The sequence below is a fragment of the Pituophis catenifer genome, unplaced genomic scaffold (genome assembly GCF_029215685.1).
Source record: "Pituophis catenifer annectens isolate HBS135680 unplaced genomic scaffold, rPitCat1.0.hap2 SCAF_12, whole genome shotgun sequence".
Lineage (NCBI taxonomy): Eukaryota > Metazoa > Chordata > Lepidosauria > Squamata > Colubridae > Pituophis > Pituophis catenifer.
In genome coordinates this window covers 1,616,970-1,635,156 of record NW_027256892.1, presented here as the reverse complement: position 1 = coordinate 1,635,156, position 18,187 = coordinate 1,616,970, and the positions used below count along the sequence as shown (strand labels likewise).

General features: G+C 44.2%; 1 protein-coding gene across 1 annotated transcript in view; it reads right to left on the bottom strand.

The window, feature by feature from the left end:
* LOC139323282 (transforming acidic coiled-coil-containing protein 1-like) overlaps window positions 1-14,857 on the bottom strand; it is a 31,506-nt gene extending 16,649 nt beyond the window's left edge. The window contains exons 1-2 of the mRNA XM_070952587.1: window positions 14,731-14,857; window positions 5,669-6,752 (exon numbers count right to left, since the gene is read on the bottom strand). Of these exons, the coding sequence (XP_070808688.1) occupies window positions 5,669-6,752; window positions 14,731-14,857 (1,211 nt within the window). The remainder of the gene's footprint in view (window positions 1-5,668; window positions 6,753-14,730) is intronic.
* Window positions 14,858-18,187: the final 3,330 nt, after the last annotated feature.

Sequence of the window (18,187 nt, the reverse complement as noted above, 5' to 3'; positions counted from 1 at the left end):
TAATTCTATTCTTCTTACCACCCATTCTGAAACAGCTACTGCAAATTCTTTTTGTCAACTGAGCTTGATCTCACGGACGCATCCATATAATTTTCTTGACAGCCATCTGAAATTGGGTTACCAGAGATGAACCCTCATTTGGGAGACTTGCAAGGACACACCACAAGCCGGGATCGTTTTGCAGGCACAGACATCCACTGCAAATAAGCATGCCATCCACAGCGGATCAAATCAGATCAAATCAAATCAAATGTTATTACTGCTATCAAAGATCGCAAATGCCATCAACAGCAAGCAGAGTCATCATCTCTCCCTCCTTGTTCCGCTGGGAAGCAAAGCTGCCAGATAAAATTGTGCCTTTTAAATGGAGGCCAAGGACAACACACTCGTTTTTTTTTTTTTTAAAAAAAAGGCAGGAGGGGAAAAAAAAAAAGCAACATGCAACAGAGAGAAAACCAGAGAAGGAGAAACAGAGAGAACTCCCAAAACCTTCCAGAAAAGGAATAAAATGAAAAGAAAAGAAAAGGAGGGGGAGAGAAGAGTACTTACAACAGAAAACAGAGAAATTTCACTTGTTCTGTAGTCCTGAGGCACCAGAAAATAAACAGACAAGAAAGACAGCAGAAGGAGAAAAATGGAAGGGAAGGAGAAAATATACATGAAAGATCCATATATATATATATTTCCTACTGAATAAATGCAAGATATCCTCCGAAAAGGACCAGTAAGCTAGAAAAAGCTGTAGAACTTGACATATTTAGGAGTAAGAGGAGACCTCAAAAGAAGTGTCAGGGTTTATTATAAGAACCGTATCTAAATGTCGCAGTTTCTGCATGAACATCAGATGGAATTAAAATCTCTGAAGAGTCTCAGCTTTCATTGTAAATCGCACAAAGCCACTTGTTAATGGCTTGTGAAACTCTTGGATCAAAGGTTGATAAGGTCTCAGAAACTAGAAATGGGGACGAAGGAGCCTGCCAGGGCTAGCTGACTGGAAATTTTAGGATTTGGTATGGTACCTGGACCCACAAGCTTATTTAAAGGTAAAGGTTCCCCTTGCACATATGTGCTAGTCGATGAACAGTGCTCATCTCTGCTCATTTCCGTTTCAAAGCCGAAGAGCCAGCGCTATCCGAAGACGTCTCTGTGGTCATGTGGCCGGCATGACTCAACGCCAAAGGCGCACAGAACGCTGTTACCTTCCCACCAAAGGTGGTCCCTATTTTTCTACTTGCATTTTTTACGTGCTTTCGAACTGCTAGGTTCGCATTTAAGCTGGGACAAGTAACGGGAGCTCACCCCGTTACGCGGCACTAGGGATTCGAACTGCTGAACTGCCAACCTTTCGATCGACATGCTCAGCGTCTTAGCCACTGAGCCACCGCGTCCCTTACAAGCTGATTAGCAACCCCTAAATTGCAAGCATGCAAAACTGAATGTAGTGTAATCTGCATAATTGATCCAAATCTTAGAATCAGGCTTAGCAGCTGGGGGCATAGAGTTTCAATTATAGAGGCAGGAGATGGGCCAAGTCGTACGGCTTTCCGTAGTCTATATGTAGCAGATACCCAATTGTATCCATAAACTCTTATCCCTGGAAAGCAACAGCCAATGTGGGTCAGGTGAAAGCAAGCTGAAACCTTCCAGGTTTTCTGAACTATCCATCAATTCCAGACAGCATAATCAATAAGTAGGGACGTTGGGAACTGTAGTTTAGCCATGCTCGGAGCATTACAGGTTTCCTACTGGATCAGTGATGCAACTCCTTAGACCTTCTCATGACCTTTCAGATGTTAATGTGATGTCACATCTTACAAATGTGTCAGGCTAGTATTTGCTCCTTTCCAAAGGACCTCAACAATTCCCTGTTGCTTATTAACCATTCCCCCCACTTCTGGATTTCTGCCGAATATTTATTAGCACCTTTAAGAATTACAGTTCCAACCTGCTTATCTTCCATGGGGTACCTTGCTGATTTCCTGTTCAAAAGCTTTTTAATACCAAGAAGTCGATGGCATCATATCTCTATCCAGATCAATCCAGAATCTGGGAACACATTGACTTTGTATCTTTCATAGATAGTGTTAGGATATGGTTTGAGCCTAACAAGTTGTCCAGGCAATATATGTGTTCTGTGACTTTAATATGAATATGTATTATGTGACTTTGAAGTTTTACTGCTGATTCATTGTAATGCTGAGTCATGCTGTAATTAGATAATCACTGGTTGTAAATGTATTTAAGAAAAGTACTGTAACGTATTGAGTTGATGATATGCTACCATTGTGTGTGGAGTTGCTACCATTGTGCTATCATCGGTGGATGGATCTGCTACCATCGTGGTTTGTTACCAGAGTGAACTTGTTATTCTAACCAACTACTGTTTGTATGGTAAGAAGATTTTTGTATCACTGGACTGATTTAACTGGCAAAGACTTGGATTGATTTTTTTTTTTATTTGATTTATATGCCGCCCTTCTCCGGAGATTCAGGGCGGCTTACAATGCGCTAAGCAATAGCCTTCATTCTTTTGTATATTTATACAAAGTCAGCTTATTGCCCCCACAACTGGGTCCTCATTTAAAGACTATCATTTAAAGACTATGTGATTGCTTTTTCCCTATAAAGTAAACTTTTGATAAACCAGTTTGCACATCTCTTATTCATTACTCTCAGCAACGTTTCTCTGTGCTCTACACTCTGCTGGTTGGTAACATAACAACAATATCCTTAACAGATAGGGTTAATAAAGTGGAGCTGCAAAAATCCAGATGACCATTAATCATCTGGCTTGGTGACCTGTCTCATTAAGCCTCATGTTATGCCCACAAAATCTCAATGGAGCAGAAGAGGCCATCTTAGGAAGGTTGGCTGATTCAGTCTGCAAATCCTTTGTGAAAAGAACTTCTCCCTAAAATGTCACAGTGCTTTTTCTGTTTCACATGTATTTTGCACACGCAATGAGGCTGCGGCTCATCCTGCTTTCCCACCGATGCATGACTACACTAATGAGCTACGACCGAGATGGAAATCCTTGGCAAGTTATACTTTTGTTAGAACTTGAAATAGCTTTGGAGGCAGCTACACAAATTGTCCTCCTGTTGTGGCTCTGTTGCCTGAGTTTGGGCTATCGACAGATGCAGACTCTGAGAGTGAGGGAGAGGAGCTGGCACGGCCTCCCTCTCCAGGACCCTCCTCTCTGGCAATGCCTCCGGAGGACACCGAAGGCGAAACGATAGGCTCAGAGCCAAGCACGTCCCCGCAGCCACAGGTGGACAGCGACGAAGGAGATAAGTGCTGGCTGGACCCCCGACAGAGGCGCAGGGAGAAGCGTGCACAGCAGAGGGGAAGGCGTGCCAGAGATTAGCTGAGTCACTGGACCACACCCCACAGGGTATAAATGTGGGTGTGGTGGCCGGTTCAGTTTGTGACAAGCAAAAACTGGAAATACTCCATGATCTCTGCGTTACTGGACTTTGCCTGCTTTATCGGACTGCATTTGGATTAATCCTTGTATTGTTGACACTCTGCCTGTTTTATCGGAATGCTTGCAGTCTAATCTTTGTTTTGTGTGAGTAAAGTCTGAATTGGCAGCTAGCCACTGGGTTGCTGCCAGCTTTATCTTCAAAGAGTTTTGTCGTGTGGCTTATTAACTCCGGGCCGTCTGTGGGGGTGCGTGTGGGGTACGGAGACAGAACACCTCCTGACTTGGCGGGCATTAAGGGAGATGGCAACGAATGGGCCACACCTCAGGGGACAGTAACATTTCTGTTGACTTTAAGACAAGACACCAAGAAAGCAGGATTGGCCCGCCCCACTCATGCTGACACAGGGGGTGTACTGCAATTCCCATCAGCCAAGGAATTTCGGCAGGTGGGATCCAGGAGAACATTAAATTCTGGAACAGACTTTTCTGCCTCAGCATCTGCTCTTTGGAACATCTTACCACGAGAGGTAAGATCCACCCTCTCTCTTTTAATCTTCGGGAAAGTTTTTAAAAGCTGGCATGGGGCCCTGAAGGAGACGTTGTGGCTGGAAGTAGCTGGTGCACCAACAGAAAAGACACCTCCATCTGTCCCCTTCGAACCTTTCCTTTTTAGTTTGTTTTGATTTTTGCAAATTTAATCTGTTTTTATATTTATAACTGTTGGGTGTTTGCAGGGGTGGGATTCAGCCGGTTCGGATTGGTTTGGGCGAACCAGTACCTCCGACGATCAGCTGAGAGCAAACTGGTTCGCTCCAATGATCAGCTGGGCCCTGCACTATACTGACCTATATTTCCTTTGCTTGAAACCCAGCTGATTGCCGCACATCAGCTGTTTTACTCACCACGGCTGCAATAGAAGGTAAGTTTTAGAGCTGTTTTCAAACGCACTGCACGCACGCTCAGCGAACTGGTTGTTACACCAGTTGTATCCCACCACTGGGTGTTTGTGTGTTTTATCTTGGTGTAAACTGCTCAGAGTCGCCTTGAACCATGAGCTGCACTGGCTCCCGGTGGTCTTCCGGGTGCGCTTCAAGGTGTTGGTTATCACCTTTAAAGCGCTCCATGGCATAGGGCATAGGGCCTAGCTATCTTCGAGACCGCCTGCTGCTACCGACGACCTCCCATCGACCCGTGCGCTCCCACAGAGAGGGCCTCCTCAGGGTGCCATCAGCCAAACAATGTAGGCTGGTGGCCCCCAGGGGGAGGGCCTTCTCTGTGGGGGCTCCCACCCTCTGGAATCAGTTGCCCCCAGAGATAAGGAGAATCCATGACCTCAGTGCCTTCCGTCGTTCCCTGAAAACCCTTCTTTTCCAGCAAGCCGGGTTGGCTTAAGAAGAAATTTTTAAATTCTTTTAATCAGTCTGTGATTTTTTAACTTTCGGGCCAAAATTTATATATATTTTTAAATGTTTTAATATTTGTATTCTATGTTTTTTATCTTGGCTGTACACCGCCCTGAGTCCTCAGGGAGAAGGGCGGTATATAAATTGGAAATTAAATTAAATTAAATTAAATGAGATGGGGGGGGCAAATAATTTGGATAAATAAAATATATGAAGTGTGGGTGACAAAAGTAATAAAACTCTTCCAGGTTTTTACTGCTTTCTCTCCCAGACAGGAAGAGTTAAAAAAAAGGTCAGCATCTCAGGATGAAGATGAACCATATCTTTTCAAACCTGCATATAGATAGGTCTCAATTGGTGCAGGTTTGAATACTACCAAATTTGATTTGAGTGTGATTTATACACTGAGACCAAGGCAACGTGAAATTCAGTTATTGCAAGTTTGCCACCTGGGTTTTAGATGATTAATGTGTGCAAAATGAAGAAAAAGGAAGTTACGTTGGAGGAAAAAAAAAGTAGAGGTGTAGTGGCGCAGTGGTTAGAGTACAGTACTGCAGGCTGCTTCTACTGACTGCCGGCTGCTGACACCTGTTGATTGGGGAATACACATATACAGTATCTAGCAGGGGATGGATCCCAAGGGCACAAAGTGGGCAAGGCTGTTGCCCCACATGTGACTTTGGCCATGTGCACAATAATAATCTTAAACTCAGAGCAAGCCCCATAGGTTGCAACGGTTGAGTTCCTGGCAGCCTGGAGGACATAGAATCCTCCTTAGAACTTCATCAGCTTCAGACATCCCTCTTTCCTCCCCTGCTGAGACCCCCCCGTCACTCACGTTATCAGCCGTGATCTGGAGCTCTGTGGGGCCAAGCTTGTCTTCAAATCATCCCCCGTGGCCTCTCGGGCTTGCGATTCCAAGATCTCGTTGAGGCTGTTCTCCGCGGAAGGACAAGAATCAGCTCCTACGCTGGACAAGGTCTTGCTCCTCGGCTTGAAAGGGTCACCCACGTCCAAATGATACGAACGTTTTGTGAGTGTCGGAGAATCCTGCAAAGAGGAGCTGCCCACAAAGGGGTTAAAGGCGGGATCATCCCACTGGCTGGTGTCCAGCGCGTGGGTAACCTTGGATAGAGGCGCCACCAATGCCTCAGGAGCTATCATCTTCTCTCCATCCTCGGGACCTACAACAGGCCGGGTGGTCGGTCCTCTTTGTCTCTTAGGAGACAACTTACTGCTAGGCCTCTTTCCCATTTTTCTTGCCGGAAGCTTCTTGGGCTCGGCGTTTTCCGCTCCTTCGGCAAAATCGAACTCTAGTTTCATGGCCCGGGTCTTGCAATCTCCAGCTCCTGCCGAGCTGGGATGTTTGGGGTCACTATTGGGAAGATCAGCACCTGGTTGAGATGCAGGGGGCGAGTTTGAACATTTGGAGCCTCCCATCGTAAATGGGTTCACGGTCTCATTGTATTCTTCCGGATCAAAGCGGTAGGTAGCTTTGGGAATAGGGGGGCTTTCCGTGGCCACTTCACTCTCAGAGTTCTCTCCCCCCATTTTCTTTTGAAGAGCGATTGGTTTCGCCCTCGGGAGCTTGCTCTTGCTGCTAGCAATGTTCTCAACACTTGGCTTGACTTCTGAAGGTTCTTGAATGGGAATCTCTCGGCTTTCCTTCAAAATGTCCCTTTGCTCCTCTTGGGATAGCGGGCCCGAAGTGTGATCTGGATTGAGCCTCGCTGGAACCGTATTTTCCTCCGTAGCCTCTAATGCAGAAGAAGACACGGACGAACCCTGCTCAATTCCAAGGTGGGCTTTTGATATAAACGGGTCACTGGCCTGCACGATTGCAGGGTCAGTCTGTAATTCATCTTCTGCAGGAGCTGATGTCTCCTCCAACACTTTGGAGACAAATTGGTCTTCCAGAGACGCTGCATGGAGGAGAGAGAAACAGAGAGGTGAATACAGAACATGTTTCCTATAGGAAAAAAATCAGATTAATAGTATTTATTTATTTGGCATATGATATATAATACATGGATAGCAGCAGTATGGAAAGAACACATCATAATAACTTACACATAAGATGGAGATGTGTGGTTAACTGTGTAAGGTGTAAGAGATTCAAGAATATATTAAGTTAAACATTATTGTTGTGACCTAGGCCCAAGTAGTTATTACCAGACACAATCAGTCCTTAAACAAACATATTTTATTAGAACAGCTGAGAATTACTTCATTCTCAGCTTAGTCCAAATTAATTCCAAAACAAGTCCTTCAGAAAAAGTCCTTTGGCCTTATCACAAACATCTGTCTTCTTTGGCACCCTGCCAAAGGCTTTTCTTGGCAAAGTCCCACGAAGTTCAGAAACAAGAGATGCTGACAAGAAATAAATGTAGCAATGTTGCTTTCCTACAAAGAGCCCAAGAGCCTTTGCTGCTCTTTTAAGATTTATGGGAGGGGCCAATCATCTCCTGGCCTTACTCCCGAGTCGTCCTTTTTGCTTTAGCTGCTCTTGCCTTCTGGCAGCTCTGCGTATGCATGCTCTAGGAACAGACTCCTCCTGTTCCTCTACCTCTCTGCTATCCGCCTCTGGAGACTCCGGAGTCCGTGCATCACTCCCAGATGGCCCTGGTCCCTTCTCTCTGCCTCCGACGCAGAGCCCTTGTCTGGGCCTTCCCCTGACTCCAGGACTGGCCCATTGTCCTCCCCAGCCTCCTCACTGTCCGACTCCGCTGCCAGCTCCGCAGGCTGCTGGCGGACCACAACAATTACATTTTAAAATATGTTGGTTCATAAGAAAGAAATAAGTGTTCTGTATATTAATATCTAGACCCAAAAGTACTTTTTTCAAAGGGAAACTGGACTTTGTTTTTCCTTAAAGACGTTACACTTCTCATCCAAGAAGCATCTTCAATTTTAAAGAAGTTTCTTCATCCAAGAACTGAAGAAGCTTCTTGGATGAGAAGCGAAACATCTTCAAGGAAAAACGAAGTCCAGTTGCCTTTTGAAAAAGCACCTTTGGGACAACCATGACCTGGATGACAGAAAATCTCCATAGACATTTAATATCTAGGACATTTATCTAATTAAGCATAGTATTTGATAGCTGGAGAAAATTTGCATTTCCTCCTATATCAATTCTCACATAGCAGCTAGCCACTATATATGATCCAATGTCTGACGAGGAGCACAGCAGTCACATTCAGGGGAAGATCCTCTGCCCCATTTAAACAGGATTTCTTGGCAGATGCCACTTAAGGTGCCAATCCTGGCAGGTAACATTAAAACCCACTAATTTTCATATCAGGTCAGTTATGCTTTTTCCACAGTCTGGAGCACCAGTTTTCAAACAAGGCTCCTCTTTAAATTCCGGCCTCTGACGCAGAATCCCTTTTCATCCAACTCTGAACTGGAGATGCAGCAATCCGTAATTTTGTTGTCACGCTTTAAAATATAGAGAAAATTCGTGTAGTTGGGACTGTAGAAAAGATTACTGTATTTTTCGGAGTATAAGACGCACCTACCTTTTTTGGTGAGGAAAAGAAGAAAAAGAAATTTCCCTCTGCCTCTGAGCAATTTTGCCTTGTTGCAGCAAACAGCAAATAGCCTGCTTTACTTTCATTTTTGTTTTCAGCATAGCTTGATTAGCACAAGGAAAAAAAAAATCTGCTCCAGCAATTTACCTCCTTGCAGCAAGCAGCAGAGCCCCCCCCCCGCAAAACAGCTGAGAGCAAAACAGCTGAGAGTCGGGAGGCCGATCCAAATCAACTTGTGTTAATTAGGCTGTGCTGAAGCTGAAAGGAGCAGTTTTTTCTTGCTGTTTGTTTGCAAGGAGGTAACTGCTGCGAGGCAGGGCTACATTCAGTGTATAAGACGCACCTAAATTTCCACCCCCTTTTAGGGGGGGGAAAGGTGCGTTTTATACTCCAAAAAATACGGTATATAAATCCATCTACTAAGAAAATTAGCAAGCCAGAGAGAAAGATACCAGCCCTATCTGCTTCTTGATTCTGCAGATTTTCTATGTCCCTCAAGAGATGGAATAATTAAAAAAAAAAAGGAATGGAAAATTGGGTTTATATACTTAAGTAAATTGTAGTATTGTATTATTTGGTTAATCTGATCGAAAAAGAAATGGAGACGAGGGAAGGAAATGGGCTATATATGTATAATTGTGTGAATATTAAATATTTATAATTGGAATAATGGAATTTAGGGAAAATATTTGAAATTATATTATGGTTAAATTGGAAAAATAGAAATGGAAGAGAGGGAAGGAAATGAATTATATATGTAAGTGTATGAAAATTAAGATTCATAATTGGAATAATGGAATCTAGGGAAAATATGTGGAAACTGATAAAAAAAGAAATGGAAAAAAGGGATAATTGTAAAACTGCTGAATACTAAATATGATTGGAATGATGGAATATAGGGAAAATATCTGAAATTATATTGTATTGTGAAAAGGGAGTAATGGGAGAATATTTGAATAAGATAATTTAGAGTTAGCTTTAGATTTTAGAAAAATGATTGATTTCAATTTAAAGGGTTTCAATTTGAAAAAAGTAAAGAGAGGAGTGGAAAAAGAAAAAATGATTAAGATTACAGATTAGGGCGAATGATAATATTGTTTATATATTTGAAGAAATAGAAGGAAAATAAAATAAAAAGAGAGAAAGAATTCTATGGCGAGAAGTGAAATATATAAAATGGTGTTTGAGAAACGAAAAGCGGTACAAACTGTGACTCGGCCAATACTCTGTTCAGAAAAAAATGCATTGTTTGTTTGTTTGTATGTGTGTTTGAAAAAAATAAAAAACTTTCATTAAAAAAAAGAGATGGTTATTATTATGAAGAATTATTAGTCTTTTATAAGAGAGGCATTAAATCGTGGAAGTCAAAGTAGTACAGTTCAGATAGAAAGGTGCCATCTTAGAAAGGTGCCATCTTAGAAAGTGCGTTTTTCTAACTTACAATAATCTCCTTATATCCACACCTTTCTAGATACTCTTTTACCTCATCCCGAAGATCGCACTTAGCTCCCGAATGGCATGTTGAGAACTTATTTCTTCCTTGTTGATCGTTGGCTGAGATCTCACAGACGTGGAAAAATAAAACCGCCCTGCCTTACAATTCTCAGAGAGGATGGAAACAGAATTTAGAGCAAAAATCTAGAATGATCTGTGAGACAGAACAATAGTCTCGTAACCAACTGCCAAGCTCTTGCAGTGCCTCATATCCAAGTTAGTGACATCCCCAAAGATTCAAAGTTTACTGCAATGACAAAAGGGTTAGAGCAGTGATGGCTAACCTTTTGGCCGTCGTGTGCCAAAAGTGGAGGGGAGTGGGGGTGGTCGTGCCCACGCATACCCACACACATAATTCAGTGCGCCCCCCCCGTGCATGTATGCGTGACACCCCTGCGCTCCCCCCGCTTTTGACACGTGATGGTATGGTGGGCCCAGTAGGCCCGTTTTTTCGCCATCCCCAGGCTCCAGAGGCTTTCTTGGAACCTGGGGAGGGCGAAAACAGCCTTCCCCATTCCCCGGGAGGCCTTCCGGAGGCCGGGAACGGCCCGTTTGCCAACTTCCAGTGGGACTGGAAGGCCCATTCTTTGCTCTCCAGAAAGGCTCCAGAGCCTTTCTAGGAACCTGAGGAGAGCGAAAACGGCCTTCTCCACACACACACACCCCGGAGGCCAGAAAAAGCCTGTTTCCTGACTTCCGGTAGGCCCAGAAGGCCCCAAAATCAGCTGAGCTAGGGCAACACTCGCGTGCCCACCGATATGGCTCCACGTGCCACCTGTGGCACACGTGCCATAGGTTTGCCATCACGGGGTTAGAGTATACAATTTTAGAAACAAGGATACCATATGGATACAGATGTTCCTTTGATTTATGGTCCCAACAACTGGGACCATAATTTCCATTGCTAAGCAAAGTGGTTGTTCAGTGAATTGCGTCTGATTTTATGACCCTTTTGGCCATGGTTGTTAAGCGAATCATTTGTGGTTGCTAAATAATCATTGCAGTCATTAACCGAATGCAGCTTCCCCCATTAACGTTGCTTGTCGGAAGCCAGCTTAGGAAGGTTACGAACGGTGATCATGCATGATCCTGGGATCCTGCAACACTCATAAATACATGGCGGCTCCCAACTACCCAAATTTTGATCCCGTGACCATGGGGATTGTGCGAAGGTCATAAATTCAAGGATTAGTCATAAGTCACTTTTTCCAGTGCCGCTGTAACCTCGAACAGATGCTAAGCAAATGGTTATAAGTCAAGGACTATCTGTACTTTGGCCCTCATTTGTTGTTGTTAGTTGCAAAGTTGTGTCCGACCCATCGCAACCCCATGGACAACTTTCCTCTAGGCCTTCCTGTCCTCTACCATCCCCTGGAGTCCATTTAAGCTCACACCGACTGCTTCAGTGACTCCATCCAGCCACCTCCTTCTCTGCCATCCCCTTCTTCTTTTGCCCTCCATCGTTCCCAGCAGTAGGCTCTTCTCCAGGGAGTCCTTCCTTCTCATTAGGTGGCCAAAGTATTTGAGTCTCATCTTCAGGATCTGGCCTTCTCAAGAGCAGTCAGGGTTGATCTCCTCTAGGACTGACTGGTTGGATCGCCTTGTAGTCCAAGGGACTCGCAGGAGTCTTCTCCTGCACCAGAGTTCAAAGGCCTCCATTCTTTGGCGCTCAGCCTTCCTTATGGTCCAACTTTCACAGCCGTACATTGCAACTGGGAAAACCGTAGCCTTGACTATACGCACTTTTGTTGGCAGGGTGATGTCTCTGCTTTTTAGTAAGCTGTCTAGATTTGCCATAGCTTTCCTCCCCAGGAGCAAGCGTCTTTTAATTTCTTGGCTGCAGTCCCCATTTGCGGTGATCTTGGAACCCAGGAAAATAAAATCTGTCACTACCTCCATTTCTTCCCCATCCCCATCTATTGGCCCTCATTTAGCAATGTGTAAGGTGGGGTTTTCCTACTGACTTTGATTTTTTTTTTTTAATTGATCCATAGTTTATTGGAGAAGATGCAAATCACACTTATTTGTTACTACAAAAATCTCTGCTCCTGTTCTGCAATATTTTAGAAACAGTGATCCTCGTTCCCAGAAAATTCCATACATTAAATCCCAGGGCTGACACATGCTTCAGATTTACAGGGGGAAATGTAGTTCTAGACAAGTGGAAAATTCGCATCGCTCCTCTCGACAGTTCTTTAAACCAAGCCAATCTTCCTGGATTTGGGGGCTTGAGGCTAAAACATACGAAGAACGATTGCAGGAACTGGGTATGTCTAGTTTAATGAAAAGAAGGACTAGGGGAGACATGATAGCAGTCTTCCAATATATGAGGAGCTGCCACAAAGAAGAGGGGGTCAAACTATTTTACAAAGCACCTGAAGGCAGAACGAGATAAATGGATAGAAACAAATCAAAGAGAGAAGCAACCTAAAACTACGAGAAAGTTCCTAACCGTGAGAACAATTAACCAGTAGAATGCCTTGCCTTCAGAATTTATAGATCTGCTGCCCTGGGAAACAGCAAAGGACTAGCCCGTGGTGCCTCTGCCAGCAAAAATGGAGCTCAGGAGGGCTGCGCGCGGCCCTCGCGAGCTCTATTTTCACTGGAAGAGTGTTGCAGGATGCCATCCCAGCTGAAAACAGAGTTCGGGAGGGCCACAAATGCCCCCCCCCCGAGCTCCGTTTTTGCTGGCAGAGGGTTGTAGGAGGCTGTCGCAGCTGAAAATGGAGCTTGGGAATCTGTTTTCGCTGGCAGAGCACTTGAGCTACCACAGGCGCCTCTGACATGAGTGACGTCATGTTGTCCACAACCCCCCTGTCCACGCTCTCCCTGCCTCCCCCTGAGATTAAACTGTCAGGTTTCGAGGTCTCAAATAAATTGCATTTCAAACAAAGTCTTTGATGAAAAAAAACTCCCATTTATTAAGCACGACATTCTAAATCCGACTCCATCGTAGCCAACACTGACTTCCAGACCCAAAACCCTCCCTTTCCGTTCCCCACTCCCCTGCACTCATTGGCCATCTTCCAAGTCACTCTACCCCTAATCTACTCCTACAGCTCAAAGGAATTTCCCCCCTCCCATCCCATCTCCTAGGGGATATTATCTCCAGGGAAAATAAGTAGGTGAAAAGTCAAACGTCCCTTTCCAGACGCCTCCGCTTCTCCTTCTTATGTCAGCACTAGAGGAAATGCAGCTTGAAGTGCTGACATCAACACAATCCTGATGCAGCCCTCAATGAAATCAAGTTTGACATCCCAGGTCTAGGGCAGAGGTCTCCAACCTTGGTAACTTTAAGACTTGTGGACTTCAACTCCCATAATTCCAGGAATTCTGGGAGTTGGAAGTCCACAAGTCTTAAAGTTGCCAAGGTTGGAGACCCTTGGTCTAGGGTATTCTGCTTGAGTAGAGGGCTGGACCAGAAGACCTCCAAGGTTCCTTCCAACTCTTAATATTCTATGTTCTATGGATTCTCTGCTGCCCTATGGGGCTGCAGAGCGATCTCTAGAAAAGCTTTCTGGATTTTAAGATGTTTTCCACGCCTTTTTCCATCTGAATCCAAAAATGCTACACAGATAGTCCCAATCCTATCCACATTCAATCAAAATGTCACAAAGATTTTACATCATCCCTTTACTGAATCTATGCTTCTCCTCTGTCTTGTGTGAGGCAGTGATTTCCCTCCTACACAAGGTGCACAAACTCATATGAACACAAAAAGTCCGAAAGTGAGACTATAGCATATCATCTAAGGAGTCTCGTGAAAACTGGTGTGGTGAAGAAACTGTGTCGGATAAAAACTTGATTCTTTTTTTTATTATTATTAAAAAGTTTTATCAAGTAAAAACTTAATTCTTACGTGCTTTTCGAATTGTCAATCAGCACTGAGCAACTTATTATAGTACGTAAACAAAATTAAAACAGCAAAAATAGCCAACAATAAATGATATTCATCATAAAATACTCTATTCCTATGTCAAGGAATCATAATCCCATATAATTATATATATTCTGATGCAAGGAAAATCCCTCTCAAAAACCTGTTGAGATAACCGGGTTTTAAGTGCTTTCTTTAATCCCAATAATATTGCAGCAAGTCAAATCTTGAACTCTCCTTGTTTCAATTATCTCTGCATAGCAGGATGTTAAGAAATAGATGCTTAAACACACAAGTTCAACTTTCATAACATTGAAATGTTATGAAATGTTCTGGATTGCGTCAAGGAAAACCAGTTCAATGTTTCACTGCAGATTTTTTTTTTTTAAATTACATTTTAAAATCAACCATTAAAAACAATGTTTTCCTTTTGAAGTTCACCTTCATTTGCTACAGCGTTTCCCTTAACCTCGCTTTCAACTCATATTTAATTTTAATTTGCTATCAGGGAAAAGAAGATGAGTTTGGTTTCTCAGATTTGGGTTTAAAAAACGTGTGTGAGCATATTAGTACAGCCAATGGAGCTCTTCCAAAGTATCTACAGAAGCAATTCTTCAACCTGGTGAAAATATGAATTGTTGTATGACAGTCAAAGTCCATCCTACCTTGAAGGTACCAGATGAAAGAATTCTGAGCCAGAATTCCTAAAATAAAGTAGTAGTTCAAAACTTCTGATAAAAACCTTTTTTTTTGGGGGGGGGGTGTTGAAGACTCCATACCAGCGGTCACCAACTGGTTCTCCATGGACCACTGGTGGTCCGTGAGAAACTTTTGGTGGTCCACAGAAAAATTATTTGCGTTTTTTTATGTTGCACTAAATTGGGGGTCCTCAAACTACGGCCCCTGGGACAGATACGTGCAATGAACGTTTGTGTTGCTGCAGAGAGTCTCCCCCTTCGGGGTCTTTTTGTGTCAGTCAGAGGGGGAAGAAATTCCGACTTGGGTTCTGCTTCAGCCTCCTGGTGTGGGGCTTTGGGGAAGGCTGGAGGGAAGTGCTACTGGTGGCAAAGAGTCGGAGGGCTTTGTTCCAGTGGGACTGCATCATGGCCTGGAATTCTCTGACCATCTCAGCCAGCTGAGCCTCCAAGTGCTGGTACCTGGCCTTGCACTCCCGCAGGTCTTCCCTCTGCTTGGAAAGCCTATGCTCCTAGTCCTCAGTGAGGTGCTTCTGCTGAGTCTCCTTCTCAGCCAGCTCCAATTTGAACAACTGTTGTGCCAACTCTTTCTTGTGGTGACTGCTTGGCTCCAACAACTGCTTCCTGTTGGGCCCCCAAGGAGCCCGGGCGGGGAGGCGAGGAGTGGCTGGGAGGGGAGGGGCGAGTAGAGGCTGGCAAGGGACCCCTTGACGTGAGTGACATTGAGTTGGCCACGCCCACCCAGTCACATGACCACCTAGCCACGCCCACCCAGCCAGTCATGAGGCAGATCATATTAGTAGTCCGTGGGATTTAAAATGATGAATTTAGTGGTCCCTGGAGTCCGAAAGGTTGGGGACCCGTACTCCATACATACTATGTTTAAGATGGATCAGCTTTTATGCTATTGTGACCACAAAGGAGTGGTTTCCTGCACCAAGGAAAGCATGACAACTTCTGGATTACGGCCTGTTTTTAGAACCTGCTTGGACCGCTTCCAATCCTCACTATTTTTTCCCAAGCTTTTTTTTTTAATTTATTTTTAGATTTAAGGCTGGGGCGAGGAGGTAAAGAAGATCTCCTGTGTGATTATGAAGGGTGTGTCAAAGTTCTGGAATGCTGAGCCCCTTTCAGAGCTACAGGAAAACACCTGTCAACCCCAGCAAGCTGTTCTGCCTCTTCCATTCCTCTCCCGGGGCGTGTAGCATCCAAGCAGGTGCCCAAATAAATCTGTCAAGGGCAAGCTGACAGGCCCTTGGCAACACCCAAAGGCCGAGCAACTCCAACCATCTCGTCTCACAAATGAAAAGTAGTTACGTAACCCATTTTAGCGAGGTACCCTGCAGCATGACTATTGCAAGGGTCCACAACGGGATCGTCGCGCCTCCAGGTTCCACGCACCAACTCTGGGATGGAGCTCCCAAAGGTCTTCAGAGGTTCCTAGCAAACTGTGCCATGATTAGACAGCACACAAACATGGATGGGAGCCATCCTAGCTACAATCTTGCAGATTTAACAGATTGACAATTTGAAGGGACCCTGTAGGTCATTTAGTCCAACTTCCCCGCCCAAGCAGGAGATCCTCACCATTTCTGACAAATGGCAGTCCAGCCTCTTCTTGAAAGCTTCCAGGGATGAAGCTCCCACAACTTCTGAAGGCAACTTTTGTTCCATGGGTTGATTGCTCTCACCGTCAGAAAATTTCTCCTTTATTTCTAGGTTGAATCTCTCCTTGATCCGTTTCCATCCATTATTCCTTGTCTGGCCTTCGGGGGCTTTGGAAAATAGCTTGATCCCTTCCTCTCTGTGGCAGCCCCTCAAATATTGGAAGACTGCTATCATGTCTCCCCTGGTCCTTCTCTTCACTAGAATCATTTTAATGCAATTTAAATAGTAATGGAATCCAATCCCATGTACTTTCCATCTTACTTCACCCATCCCTTTGGAGATATATCTCCAACATGCCATTGAAATGGCAGCTGTGAAGCTCATCTTGGGAAAACTAGCACACTCTTGCCATATTTCTCTTCCTGTTTTGATGGGGTAAGGCAAAACAGGATCCCTTGAGTAAAACTGGAGAAAGGACAACTGTTAGCAGCAGAATTATAGTTCTACTAAGTGCAAGAGAAACTACACAGTCTGTACACACCAATATCTTCAAGGGCATCTCCTCAAGGCCTTCCACACTCCCTGGCCCATCTAACTTTGTAGTTTCTAAGATGGTTCTTCATTGAGTGAAAAGTGAAGCTGACATCAGAGGCAAAGAATCAGACCCATTCGTGCAGGTTGCAGCATAAATGATTTATTGAAGCCTACACACAAGAATCTGGCCAACTAACAGTCAGCACAAAATTAGCGCTAGGTGAGGGTCAACGGAATTCAAGGGAGGCTGGGTTTGGGTCTCTTGTGGCAATGCAAGGACTCTAAACTGATGACATGTTTAACTCCACCCCACCGGTTCTGCCTGCTCTTCTTCTGCAGATCCCAGCCTGTAAACAATCAACATCTAGTTTCATTCTCATTTCAAAAGATGCCTTATTTATTTATATCCTGCCTTTTTTGACAATTAACTCAAGGTGGTGGACATGCCCAGCACATCTTCCTCCTATTATGCTCTCCAACACAACAACTCTGGGAGTAGGGTTGGGCTGAGAGAGAATGACATGAGCCAAGGTTACTCAGCTGACTTTCATGGCTAAAGCAAGACTAGAACTCACAGTCTTTCGCTTTCCAGCCTGGTGCAATAATGTCCTATAACATCACCCTTATGTGAAAGTATTCCTCTGCGCAAAAAGGGATGTGGTGGCACAGTGGCTAAGACGCTGAGCTTCTCGATCAGAAAGGTCGGCAGTTCAGCGGTTCGAATCCCCAGCGCCGCGTAACGGGGTAAGCTCCCGTTACTTGTCCCAGCTTCTGCCAACCTAGGAATTCGAAAGCACGTAAAAAATGCAAGTAGAAAAATAGGGATCACCTTTGGTGGGAAGGGAACAGCGTTCCGGGCGCCTTTGGCGTTTAGTCATGCTGGCCACATGACCACGGAGATGTCTTCAGACAGCGCTGGCTTTTCGGCTTTGAAACGGAGATGAGCACCGCCCCCTAGAGTCAGGAACGACTAGCACATATCTGCGAGGGGAACCTTTATCTTTACTTTTATTCCTCTGCGCACCACTCTTATGTCCATAGCTGCCGAGAGGATACCACCCGGTAGTTAGAAGGTGAAAGAAATAACAGAAACAGAATTGTAGATATGGAAAAACCCACCATCCAGTTCCACGATGTACTTCTAACTTCTCTAGTATGAAAGACTATTAAACCATTCATGAGGAGCCTCTCTAGAGGCTCAAAAGATGCTCCACAAATGGAAAACCTACAAAATCTGTAGGTAGACAGAGATTGTAGAGTCGTGGTTGTGTACTTTTTCCTTATATTGCACAACATTGGAAAGGTGTGGAGATCTCTACAGATGAGAAGATAATAAAAAAAAATACTAGAATGTGCAGAAGTGGATAGATTAAACACTTGAAATTAAAGAGAAGGAAGATAATACAGAATATTTTGAAACATGGGATTCGTTTTATCAATGGTTAAATAACAGAAACAGAAATCAGAACATTTATAAGAAAATTTTATCTATGTGGTGGATGTGCCCCAAGATAAAACAATATTGGAGTAAAGTAAGAATATATTTAGAAGAGATAACCATACAACATATAGAGATGAAGCCAGAAATATTTTTGTTAGGAATACTTCCAGGGATATAT